Source organism: Procambarus clarkii, chromosome 52, assembly GCF_040958095.1.
Source record: "Procambarus clarkii isolate CNS0578487 chromosome 52, FALCON_Pclarkii_2.0, whole genome shotgun sequence".
Lineage (NCBI taxonomy): Eukaryota > Metazoa > Arthropoda > Malacostraca > Decapoda > Cambaridae > Procambarus > Procambarus clarkii.
Window position 1 is genome coordinate 26,776,305 of NC_091201.1, and position 12,890 is coordinate 26,789,194.

General features: G+C 45.1%; 1 protein-coding gene across 1 annotated transcript; it reads right to left on the reverse strand.

The window, feature by feature from the left end:
* Nucleotides 1-357: 357 nt before the first annotated feature.
* On the reverse strand, nucleotides 358-11,248 carry LOC138352198 (streptococcal hemagglutinin-like). Its single transcript, XM_069304473.1, has 3 exons — nucleotides 11,193-11,248; nucleotides 10,089-10,440; nucleotides 358-1,134 (listed from the first exon to the last, which is right to left on the reverse strand). The coding sequence occupies exons 1-3, from the start codon at nucleotides 11,246-11,248 to the stop codon at nucleotides 358-360; spliced, it is 1,185 nt and encodes a 394-aa protein (XP_069160574.1).
* Nucleotides 11,249-12,890: the final 1,642 nt, after the last annotated feature.

The window sequence follows — 12,890 nt, forward strand, 5'->3', positions numbered from 1 at the left end:
ACTTACACAGTGTGGGTGTGACTGGACAAGGGACTGGACAAGGGACTGGACAAGGACTGGACAGTTAGCTAATTGTGTCTTTAACTGTTTAACTTTTCGAGGTCGAGAAGTAACAAGCGCAGAATGGAAGCTTAGTGCGCAGAGCTTCTAATTGGCTTTTCAATACAATTGAATTTAGGAGAATGTGCGCCGTGCGCCTTTCCTGAGCTGGTCATGATTGTTGTGGGAGCGCTGAAGGGTGGTGGGGCGGTGAGCCCGGCAGTCCTCGCCTACCACAGGCGTCGAGGGGGGGCATTCGTCCCCCCTTCCACCTCCCGTACCTGGCGTCGAGAGCAGCCATAGCGTCCACCGGGGAGTTTAGAGCGGCCAAAGCGTCCACAGGGGCGTCAGGACAGCCATTGCGTCCACAGGGGCGTTGAGGGCAGCCGTTGCTTCCACAGGGGCGTTGAGGGCAGCCGTTGCTTCCACAGTGGTGTTGAGGGCAGCCGTTGCGTCTACAGGGGCGTTGAGGGCAGCCGTTGCTTCCACAGTGGTGTTGAGGGCAACCGTTGCGTCTACAGGGGCGTTGAGGGCAGCCGTTGCGTTCACAGGGGTGTTGAGGGCAGCCGTTGCGTCCACAGAGGTGTTGAGGGCAGCCGTTGCGTTCACAGAGGCGTTGAGGGCAGCCGTTGCGTTCACAGGGGTGTTGAGGGCAGCCGTTGCGTTCACAGGGGCGTTGAGGGCAGCCGTTACGTTCACAGGGGTGTTGAGGGCAGCCGTTGCGTTCACAGAGGCGTTGAGGGCAGCCGTTGCGTTCACAGGGGTGTTGAGGGCAGCCGTTGCGTCCACAGAGGTGTTGAGGGCAGCCGTTGCGTCCACAGAGGCGTTGAGGGCAGCCGTTGCGTTCACAGAGGCGTTGAGGGCAGCCGTTGCGTTCACAGGGGTGTTGAGGGCAGCCGTTGCGTTCACAGGGGCGTTGAGGGCAGCCGTTACGTTCACAGGGGTGTTGAGGGCAGCCGTTGCGTTCACAGAGGCGTTGAGGGCAGCCGTTGCGTTCACAGGGGTGTTGAGGGCAGCCGTTGCGTTCACAGAGGCGTTGAGGGCAGCCGTTACCTCCACAGGGGCGTCAGTACAGCCGTTACCTCCACAGGGGCGCTAAGGGTGAGGGGCGGTGAACGAACGCGGGCCACCTCCACCGTTTTACTTTTTATCCCCATCTCTCTTAATTAATATCTGAATTCATTAGTCGCGTATTGCGCGGTCACCGGCCTGCGCAGTAAAGCATGCGCCTCCCATATAAGACAGACGTAATAACAGCTTTACCCCCGCACTTCTTCATTAACTCGCCACAAAAAAACGAACGCACGACCCGCATTAATTACCCCCATGACCATAATAAAACGAGTATCAAAGACTTAAGAACTTGATACAAAAAAAGGCCCTGAATGGCGGTCCGTATAAATAATTTAATCTCGGTCGGTTGCTGGGCATATAATCACCGGTTGGGGGCCACCCGATAATTTTGAGACCCGGTCTTTCATATGGAAATAGGAGGACCCCTTCTATGGCCTGGCTGGGGGGACCGCTGAGGGAGGGAAGGTCCCCGTACTGTCACGGTGAGGGGGGGGGGGAGGTCCCCGTACTGTCACGGTGAGGCAGGGAAGGTCCTCGTACTGTCACGGTGAGGGAGGGAGGGAAGGTCCCCGTACTGTCACGGTGAGGGAGGGAAGGTCCCCGTACTGTCACGGTGAGGGGGGGGGGTAGGTCCCCGTACTGTCACGGTGAGGCAGGGAAGGTCCTCGTACTGTCACGGTGAGGGAGGGAGGGAAGGTCCCCGTACTGTCACGGTGAGGGAGGGAAGGTCCCCGTACTGTCACGGTGAGGGAGGGAAGGTCCCCGTACTGTCACAGTGAGGGAGGGAAGGTCCCCGTACTGTCACGGTGAGGGAGGGAAGGTTCCCGTACTGTCACGGTGAGGGAGGGAAGGTCCCCGTACTGTCACGGTGAGGGAGGGAGGGAAGGTCCCCGTACTGTCACGGTGAGGGAGGGAAGGTCCCCGTACTGTCACAGTGAGGGAGGGAAGGTCCCCGTACTGTCACGGTGAGGGAGGGAAGGTCCTCGTACTGTCACGGTGAGGGAGGGAAGGTCCCCGTACTGTCACGGTGAGGGAGGGAAGGTCCTCGTACTGTCACGGTGAGGGAGGGAAGGTCCCCGTACTGTCACGGTGAGGGAGGGAAGGTCCCCGTACTGTCACGGTGAGGGAGGGAAGGTCCCCGTACTGTCACAGTGAGGGAGGGAAGGTCCCCGTACTGTCACAGTGAGGGAGGGAAGGTCCCCGTACTGTCACGGTGAGGGAGGGAAGGTCCCCGTACTGTCACAGTGAGGGAGGGAAGGTCCCCGTACTGTCACGGTGAGGGAGGGAAGGTCCCCGTACTGTCACAGTGAGGGAGGGAAGGTCCCCGTACTGTCACGGTGAGGGAGGGAAGGTCCCCGTACTGTCACAGTGAGGGAGGGAAGGTCCCCGTACTGTCACGGTGAGGGAGGGAAGGTCCTCGTACTGTCACGGTGAGGGAGGGAAGGTCCCCGTACTGTCACGGTGAGGGAGGGAAGGTCCTCGTACTGTCACGGTGAGGGAGGGAAGGTCCCCGTACTGTCACAGTGAGGGAGGGAAGGTCCCCGTACTGTCACGGTGAGGGAGGGAAGGTTCCCGTACTGTCACGGTGAGGGAGGGAAGGTCCCCGTACTGTCACGGTGAGGGAGGGAAGGTCCCCGTACTGTCACAGTGAGGGAGGGAAGGTCCCCGTACTGTCACAGTGAGGGAGGGAAGGTCCCCGTACTGTCACGGTGAGACAGGGAAGGTCCCCGTACTGTCACGGTGAGGGAGGGAAGGTCCCCGTAGTGTCACGGTGAGGGAGGGAGGGAGGGAAGGTCCCCGTACTGTCACGGTGAGGGAGGGAAGGTCCCCGTAGTGTCACGGTGAGGCAGGGAAGTTCGCCCACTATCACCCTGTGTAAGTATTCACCTAGTTGTGCTTGCGGGGGTTGAGCTCTGGCTCTTTGGTCCCGACTCTCAACTACCAATCATCTGGTGTACAGATGCCTGAGCCTACTGGGCTCTGTCATATTTACATTTGAAACTGTGTATGTTTCAAATGTTCCCGGCCGGAATGAATTAGGAGCAGAGGTCTCGTAACACCCGCTATGAGGCAGGGCCCTAGAGTTGGACCCGACTTCTTGTAAAGTATAGCATTGTACGAAACTCATTCAGTTCCTTCATAAATAAAAGAGTCCTCTCTCAAGACGTTGTCAGTGCACCGTTTTCTATCACAGAGAAACACCACAGAGAACGTTCGTTTGTTCGCGTCAGGTCGACTGAACTAAGAGTATATAAGTACTAGAGAGAGCATCGCACTAATACTGGTAATGGCTCAAAAGGGCCACCACTTACGGGCTATTCATGCCCGTGCCACCTTTTGGGTGGCTTAATCTTCATCAATCAATCATCAATCATCACGCTATTTATGCACAATGAAATATTAACCTAGTGATGAGTTAGTCTGCTTGACCTAGTGATGAGTCTGTCTCCATGACTTGCTGAGGAGTTAGTCTGCATGACTAGGCTTCAGTGTAGCCATGATAATTCATTATACACATATAATAATAACCTCAGTGCGAACACACATGATTAACACGGAGAGAGTCAGTCTTTATCTACGGGCTCGCCATAGCCCGTGCTGCTTGGAACCTTTTGTTCCAGGCAGCGAATCTTAAACAACAACAACAGTCAGTCTTAACTCCTCGTCCAATGGAGTGAACACAATGTCAATCAAATTATTGATAACTTATCACTTTTTGTGCCTAATTTGATACTGATGATGATAATATTCAATGCAAAACCATTAAAAATAATAATTGTTTTACAATAAGTATTAATAACTGTAATTATTTTTTTCCTCAATATAGTCACAATAACTACTTTGGCAGTGTAGTGTGGACACACTAACTAGGAGACAGTGTAGGGTGGACACACTAACCAAGAGACAGTGTAGAGCGGCCACACTAACCAGGAGACAGTGTAGGGTGGACACACTAACCAGGAGACAGTGTAGAGTGGCCACACTAACCAGGAGACAGTGTAGAGTGGCCACACTAACCAGGAGACAGTGTAGAGTGGACACACTAACCAGGAGACAGTGTAGAGTGGCCACACTAACCAGGAGACAGTGTAGGGTGGACACACTAACCAGGAGACAGTGTAGAGTGGCCACACTAACCAGGAGACAGTGTAGAGTGGCCACACTAACCAGGAGACAGTGTAGAGTGGCCACACTAACCAGGAGACAGTGTAGAGTGGCCACACTAACCAGGAGACAGTGTAGAGTGGCCACACTAACCAGGAGACAGTGTAGAGTGAACACACTAACCAGGAGACAGTATAGAGTGGCCAAGGAGACAATGAGGAACTGGTTAAGCCACTCACAGGCTGACCCTTGGCCTCAGAGTAATCGTTTGGGCAGACGCCAGCTCCTTGTCTTGTCTCACATGACCTCCTCTCCACCTCTCACACTCTTCTCAAAGTTACTTTGATGCTGCCCCCTTTTGAAATGTGTTCTTATGTTCTCTTTCTAATAGACTATCTATACAATCAGCTTTCTGGTGCACTAAACGAAGCCATCAGACATATCCTCGGGCAGCGCTTGGTAACTAGGGCTTCCAATTATATCGCTCATTCTATAAGAAACTCGTATATTGTAATGCAGAAATGAAGCTCTTCTTCAAATCTAAGATATGGCCGAAAAGGCAACTATCCCGCTTTTGTGGAGTTGCGGCAGCAGGGTCAAAGTTATCGTACAGGAGAGAACAAAAGGGACGCAATAAAGAGGTCCGTGTGTCCGGTGATTACCCAGGCCGGGGAGCGCCTGCGGCCGACTGCCAAATCGTGTGTGGCGACCCCCTGGATTTTCACACAAGTCGCACTTATTACCAGTTATTAGACCTTTCAGACCAGTTGGCATGAGGTATCTGGAGCTTTGCAATTACTTTATTCACTCTCGTGTTCTTGAAGATATCCTCATAGTGCACTCAAAATTTGCCAGTGCAGGCTACTGAACATATGGCCCTGTATGACTAACCATCCTGCGAGATGGGGACTTTCAGTATCACTGCTGCCTTATTCACTCTTGTGTTGATGATATCCTCATAATGCACCCAGAGTCTGCCAGTGCAGACTACTGATCACATGCCTCTGTATGACTAACCATCTTGTGTGATGGAATTTATTTAGCAATACGTAGCTAGCTTTTTGACACACTGTACTCCCCATCAAATAGTCTAGGGTAGCTGCACAAATGCAGATGTACCTAATATATTAATAATAAAAAATAAAAGTGTCTGGACCAATGTTGGTCCCATACCAACAAAACGAATTTCTTGCATTCTATGACAACTTGGAAATTACTAGTGTTCCGGGACATTTATGGTATTCTATGCCACTTCTGGCGTTCCATAACACCTATGGGGTTCTATAACACCTCTGGCGTACCGTGACACCCCGAATTAAGGTAAATATAAAACGCCTGGATAAAGGCTTTATTTTTACGTCTTTTCCCAAGTGGATTAGCTGTTGAGCAGACTACTATTCTTGGGGTTAAGTTTGTGAGGTTAATAATTACAGTACAACACGGGCGATAAATCTAGTGCCGTAGACGGGGAGATATTGACATTTTTGTTGTATTTAAGTTTACCATAAGTATGTAATTCTGCTGCAATTACAGGAATGCAACGAATTTATTTATTAAGTCTTTGTTAATTAAAAATTCATATATATATATATGTCGTACTTAGTAGCCAGAACGCACTTCTCTGCCTACTATGCAAGGCCAGATTTGCCTAATAAGCCAAGTTTTCCAGAATCATTATATTTTCTCAAATTTTTTTCTTATGAAATGATAAAGCTACCCATTTCATTATGTATCAGGTCACTTTTTTTATTGGGGTTAAAATTAACGTAGATATATGACCGAACCTAACCAACCCTACCTAACCTAACCTAACCTATCTTTATACGTTAGGTTAGGTTAGGTAGCCGAAAATGTTAGGTTAGGTTAGGTTAGGTAGGTTAGGTAGTCGAAAAAACATTAATTCATGAAAACTTGGCTTATTAGGCAAATCGGGCCTTGCATAGTAGGCATAGAAGTGCGTTCTGGCTACTAGGTACGACATATATATATATATATATATATATAATATATATATATATATATATATATATATATATATATAGTGATGGTGGTGGTAGTGATATATATATATATATATATATATATATATATATAATATAATATATATATATATATATATATATATATGTCGTACCTAGTAGCCAGAACGCACTTCTCAGCCTACTATGCAAGGCCAAATTTGCCTCATAAGCCAAGTTTTCATGAATTGTTTTTCGACTACCTAACCTACCTAACCTAACCTAACCTAACTTTTTCGGCTACCTAACCAAACCTAACCTATAAAGATAGGTTAGGTTAGGTTAGGTAGGGTTGGTTAGGTCCGGTCATATATCTACGTTAATTTTAACTCCAATAAAAAAAAATTGACCTCATACATAATGAAATGGGTAGCTTTATCATTTCATAAGAAAAAAATTATAGAAAATATATTAATTCAGGAAAACTTGGCTTAATAGGCAAATTTGGCCTTGCATAGTAGGCTGAGAAGTGCGTTCTGGCTACTAGGTACGACATATATATATATATATATGTCAGAGGAGCATTTGAGCGACCACTCAAGAAATTCATGTCAGGGGAACAGCTGACAAGACTAGAGACGAAGGACCATTTTATCCCAGCTGGAGAAACACACTTCTTCATAAACTAATTAATATCTCAAAATCTTCTTTGGTTTTAAACGATTTAGAATGCAAATAAAATACTATAGAATTCACCCCAGAAATCCTGAGAATTATGTGATTACTTCCAATTCTTTTGATTAGAATTTGCTTCAAAATAAATGTTTAATATTCTATATCTATGAATAGACAACTAACATTCACTGTCTATTTCGTGTAATTCAATTAATTTATAAGTATTTAAGTCAAAAGAGACTTCATTGTTATCTCTACACGCGCATATTTGTTCAAGTCATTTTAAGTTTCGTGCATAATGTTGTTATATTTGTTTAATAAATTAACTGTCTTCCAATTAATTTTAATGAAAAAGATTAAATATTTATTAGACATATTTATGTATCCGTTAGAGCAGCAAATTACCACTTGTCTATTGGATAAATCATTTACTGGTGTGGGTTGGTGGTGTGGGTTGGTGGTGTGGGTTGGTGGTGGTGTGGGTTGGTGGTGTGGGTTGGTGGTGTGGGTTGGTGGTGTGGGTTGGTGGTGGTGTGGGTTGGTGGTGGTGTGGGTTGGTGGTGGTGTGGGTTGGTGGATTGGTCTACTGGTGGGGGTCTGGTAGTTTGGGTTGGTAGTGTAGGCTGGTAGTGTGGAATTCAAGTTTAATATTTTTGAACTGATAGACAAGTTATTTAAATATATCTCCAGTCACCGTGGTGTAGTGGTAAGACACTCGCCTGGCGTTCCGCGAGCGCTTTGTCATGGGTTCGTATCCTGGCCCGGAGAGGATTTCCTGGGCGCAAATCCTTAACTGTAGCCTCTGTTTAACTCAACAGTAAAATGTGTACTTGGTTGTAACAACGATTCTTCGCGGGGGTCGTATTCCAGGGACCTGCCCGAAACGCTACGCGTACTAGTGGCTATACAAGAATGTAACAACTCTTGTATATATCTCAAAAAATATACATATGAAAATAATAATTACAAACATAACCAGAAATAATTTGGAACTACACACAGGTTGTTTTTTTTTAATAAAATAGCACAAATATATACAATCATGTTGTATTGCATAGAGTTCACTATACACAAAGTTGTATACATAGATTCGAACCTTCCCCATTACGGCTCCTACGTATATTGTATAGTAAATATCTCTTGTATAGCAACACATCGCATTGCTCAATTATTGTATAATTTATGACATGCAATGTATTCTCATATATGGAGGTGGTCACTTGTCACAGAATAGATGATAATCTGGTAACTTGTGGAGGTTTACTATGTGTTGATGTAAACTTTTCTCCTTTCTTGTGGGGGTTTCCTGAGTGTTCAAGTTAACTATTCTGTTTACGTGTGGTTTACTTTGTACATTTGTAACACATTGCATGAAAGCTGTTGATTTTTCTTAGAAAAAAGCAGTAACTAGATATTGTAAACAGTATACAGACAATCAAGCTACAATATATTTAGAGACTTCAGAACACTCAAGAATACAACGAAGATACAGTTATTTACATTCACAGGAAAATAGGAAAACAAATTATACATCTAAGAACTAAGAATTCTGGACTAACAAATTCTGTTAGTCCAGAATTCTTAGATGAAGAGTTCAAGAATATTGATTCTATTGGTCTCAAGCTTTGTTATCCTCTGAGTTTTTTGGAAGTTTGCCGTAGCAAAGCACGTCGTACATATTATAATAATATATGCAGAGAGAAAATTCGCCCAAAGAATGTATTATGTTTTCCATATTTTTCTTGGTTTGAAAATATGGACAAGGCCTTGAAACTTTTTGATATACATGTATTGTTTAATTACGAAAATACTGTTGGAAAACTATTAGTTAAGAACAGCCCTCGTAGTGATAATTGTGTCATTTATAAAATACCTTGTAAAGACTGTAATAAGTTCTATGTTGGGCAAACATCTAAAGATTTGAAATGTAGAATTTCGCAACATAAATACTCTGTAAGACTTGGCCAATTGTCTAATGCTTTGTTTGTTCATTTGTCAGAAAATTCTCACCAAATTAATTGAGAGATGGCTTCTTCAATAACGAATTGTAAAAAACACTTTCAATAGGAACATAATTAAATCTGCTTTAATACAGATTACAAAATCATGTAACTGGAACATTTAACAGTGGTTTATATCATTTAGATTCATTTTTGATAGATCAGTTTAAAGGCGATTTGAGTAGGATCATTGATACACATTTGTCTCACTAATTCATTGTCAATATTCTCTATCTTAAGCTATTAAAATCCATATATGGGTCTATTGGCCCATAGGATGCAGCTCCTATTTATACCCACCCAATCCCAGTCATATTTTTATCATTGTACCTCACTTCACTTCACTCCTGTCTAATATATGTTCAAATCTTTGTATTTGTAACTCACCCATCTGAAGATGTATTATTAAATACAAAAGTTCTTAAGGAAATTCCTTAATATAAATATAATATATATATATATATATATATATAATTATAATTATATATATATATATATATATATATATATATATATATATATATATATATATATATATATATATATATATAGGGGTACCAATACTGGTTTAATTAAAGGGACCCACATCCTCGAAGAAGAAATATATATATATATATATATATATATATATATATATATATATATATATATATATATATATATATATATATACGGACTTGGCTAAAGGTATAACTGATAGATAGCATATGACTGATAATATGGACATTACGGCTGGCTATCTACTGTATCGTTCAAAGAGGAGAACTCTGCTCGTATATACTTATTATTATAAGCTTAGCTGGCAAGCACAGGCAGTGAAGGCTGGCAAGCACAGGCAGTGAAGGCTGGCAAGCAGAGGCAGTGAAGGCTGGCAAGCACAGGCAGTGAAGGCTGGCAAGCACAGGCAGTGAAGGCTGGCAAGCAGAGGCAGTGAAGGCTGGCAAGCACTGGCAGTGAAGGCTGGCAAGCACAGGCAGTGAAGGCTGGCAAGCACAGGCAGTGAAGGCTGGCAAGCACAGGCAGTGAAGGCTGGCAAGCACAGGCAGTGAAGGCTGGCAAGCACAGGCAGCGAGAACTTATAAGCTTAGAGACTGAAAGCTGGTAAGCACAGCCCCCGTGCAGGAGCCCGCGATGAAAGTACACATTACAGAGAAGATTAGTAAAAAATAAAAATCCCCTTTGAAAATTAGTTAACGAGGCGGCGGAACCAATTTTAATAATTAAACTTAGGAATAACAAAAGAGTATATGAAGCTAAGTTCAGCTTCACGTAACTGAAAACCAAGTTCAGCTTCACGTAACTGGAAACCAAGTTCAGCTTCACGTAACTGGAAACCAAGTTCAGCTTCACGTAACTGGAAACCAAGTTCAGCTTCACGTAACTGGAAACCAAGTTCAGCTTCACGTAACTGGAAACCAAGTTCAGCTTCACGTAACTGGAAACCAAGTTCAGCTTCACGTAACTGGAAACCAAGTTCAGCTTCACGTAACTGGAAACCAAGTTGAACTTCACGTACGCGAGACGCAGCTCTCCCACTGGCGTAAGGCACCGTGGCTGGCAAATGGGAGCTGGACGCCCCAGAGCAGCATCTGCTACATGGGGTAGGGAATTAGGGGTAGGGAAGATTAGCGTGAGAGAGTCTGCAGGAGCAGGAGGAAGAAGAGGCTGCTGGAGATGACGGGAGAGGAGAATCAAGCCTCACGAGAAGGAGGAGGAGGAAACCTGGGAGCTTGAACAGGAGCTGAGAGACGAGGAGAAGTTCAATCTGTCGGAGCAGGGTATTGAACTTGGGGCTGAAGAAGGGCGAAGGAAGATGGGACAGAGGGAAGGGAAGAAAATAAGGACAGAGAAGGAGATAGTGGTGGAAGGGGGGATGGTCTTCCTGCGACCCTTCCCTCCCTCCCCCCCTCCCATGATAATGAACCAAAAAAGTAATTAATAGCCAGTAGCGGGAGCGACGGCCAGTGTCTCTCGCTAAGAGGGGCTGAGTGCCCGCAAGACCCCAGAGAGGGACCCACTCATAAGACCCCAGAGAGGGGGCTTATAAGACCCCAGAGAGGGGGCTTATAAGACCCCAGAGAGGGGGCTTATAAGACCCCAGAGAGGGGGCTTATAAGACCCCAGAGAGGGGGCTTATAAGACCCCAGAGAGGGGGCTTATAAGACCCCAGAGAGGGGGCTTATAAGACCCCAGAGAGAGACCTGCTCATAAGACCCCAGAGAGAGACCTGCTCATAAGACCCCAGAGAGAGACCCGCTCCTAAGACCCCAGAGAGGGACCCGCTCCTAAGACCCCAGAGAGAGACCCGCTCCTAAGACCCCAGAGAGAGAGACCCGCCCACATGACCGGGAAGGGATGAGCTAGGCCCATAACATTAGACACGATGTCACTGGACATCGCCTGAAAACGTGTATATAAGAACAAAGGGACCGGACGAATGAGGTGACCGGACCAATGTGATGACCGGGCCATGGAGATGAACAAGTGAGGATCGACGTCAAATGATATGTTGAACAACGGGACTCATTGTCTTCAAGTGCCGGATGTTGGGGGTGTGAGGGGTGTGGAGAGGATGAGTAAGGGGGGTGTGTGGTGGTGATGAGTGAGGGATATGTGGTGGTGATGAGTGAGGGGTGTGTGGTGGTGATGAGTAAGGGGGTGTGTGGTGGTGATGAGTGAGGGATATGTGGTGGTGATGAGTGAGGGGTGTGTGGTGGTGATGAGTGAGGGGTGTGTGGTGGTGATGAGTAAGGGGTGTGTGGTGGTGATGAGTAAGGGGGTGTGTGGTGGTGATGAGTGAGGGATATGTGGTGGTGATGAGTGAGGGGTGTGTGGAGGTGATGAGTGAGGGGTGTGTGGTGGTGATGAGTAAGGGGGTGTGTGGTGGTGATGAGTGAGGGGTGTGTGGTGGTGATGAGTAAGGGGGTGTGTGGTGGTGATGAGTGAGGGATATGTGGTGGTGATGAGTGAGGGGTGTGTGGAGGTGATGAGTGAGGGGTGTGTGGTGGTGATGAGTGAGGGATATGTAGGGGATAAGAACAGCGGACTTTAAAAGATAAATTGACAGCATGCGCATGCACTCAATCCAGATCTTGACTTCTGGAAGTCAACTCTGATAAAGAAACATAAAGTTCCGGTAGCAAGATCAGTGTAATATGGAGATACGAGAAGATTGATTGATTGATGAAGATTGATTAAGCCATCTATGGGCACGAATAGCCCGAAAGTGGTATATGTTTGGAGTGAATGTAATCTGGGATTCCAGAAGCACTTAAAGTCAGCAGATACAGCTTCCCTGCACTAGGGTGACAGCGAAGCCTAGGCTAAAAACTACAGACCGCTCGCATTAACATCACACGCATAAATATAACTTTTGAAAAAGAGTGATTTTGGAGTCAAATCTCCAGTTTTATGGTGAACTTCTCAACAAAGGTCAATATAGATTTAGAGGGGAAAGTTTCTGTCTGTAAAACTGCTATTCAACGCATATGACTAAGTCACGGAAGCATTAGAAGAAAACAAAATGCAGATGTTGTTTACACTGACTTTGGAATGGTGTTTGATAAGTGAGACCATGAAGTGATAGCCCATAAAATGAGATCAGTAGGAATAACGGGCAAAGTGTACCGGTAAATTTAGAATTTCCTTTCAAACAAAAAACAAACAGTAATAAATAATCAATTAAAATCAAGTCCGAGCGCAGTGAAAAGCTGTGTACATCAGGGCATAGTCCTTGCAACACTGATATTTATCATTCTCGTATTAAATACACACACAGATACAAGTCACAGCTTCGTGTTATCCACTGCAGGTGATACAACAATTAGAATGATAATTACAACAATTAGAATGAAAATTACAACAATTAGAATGATAATTACAACAATTAGAATGAAAATTACAACAATTAGAATGATAATTACAACAATTAGAATGAAAATTACAACAATTAGAATGAAAATTACTTCAGTAGAAGATATTGATAAACTACAAGCTGGTTTAACAAAGTCTTCAATTGAACAACGGAAAATAATATGAC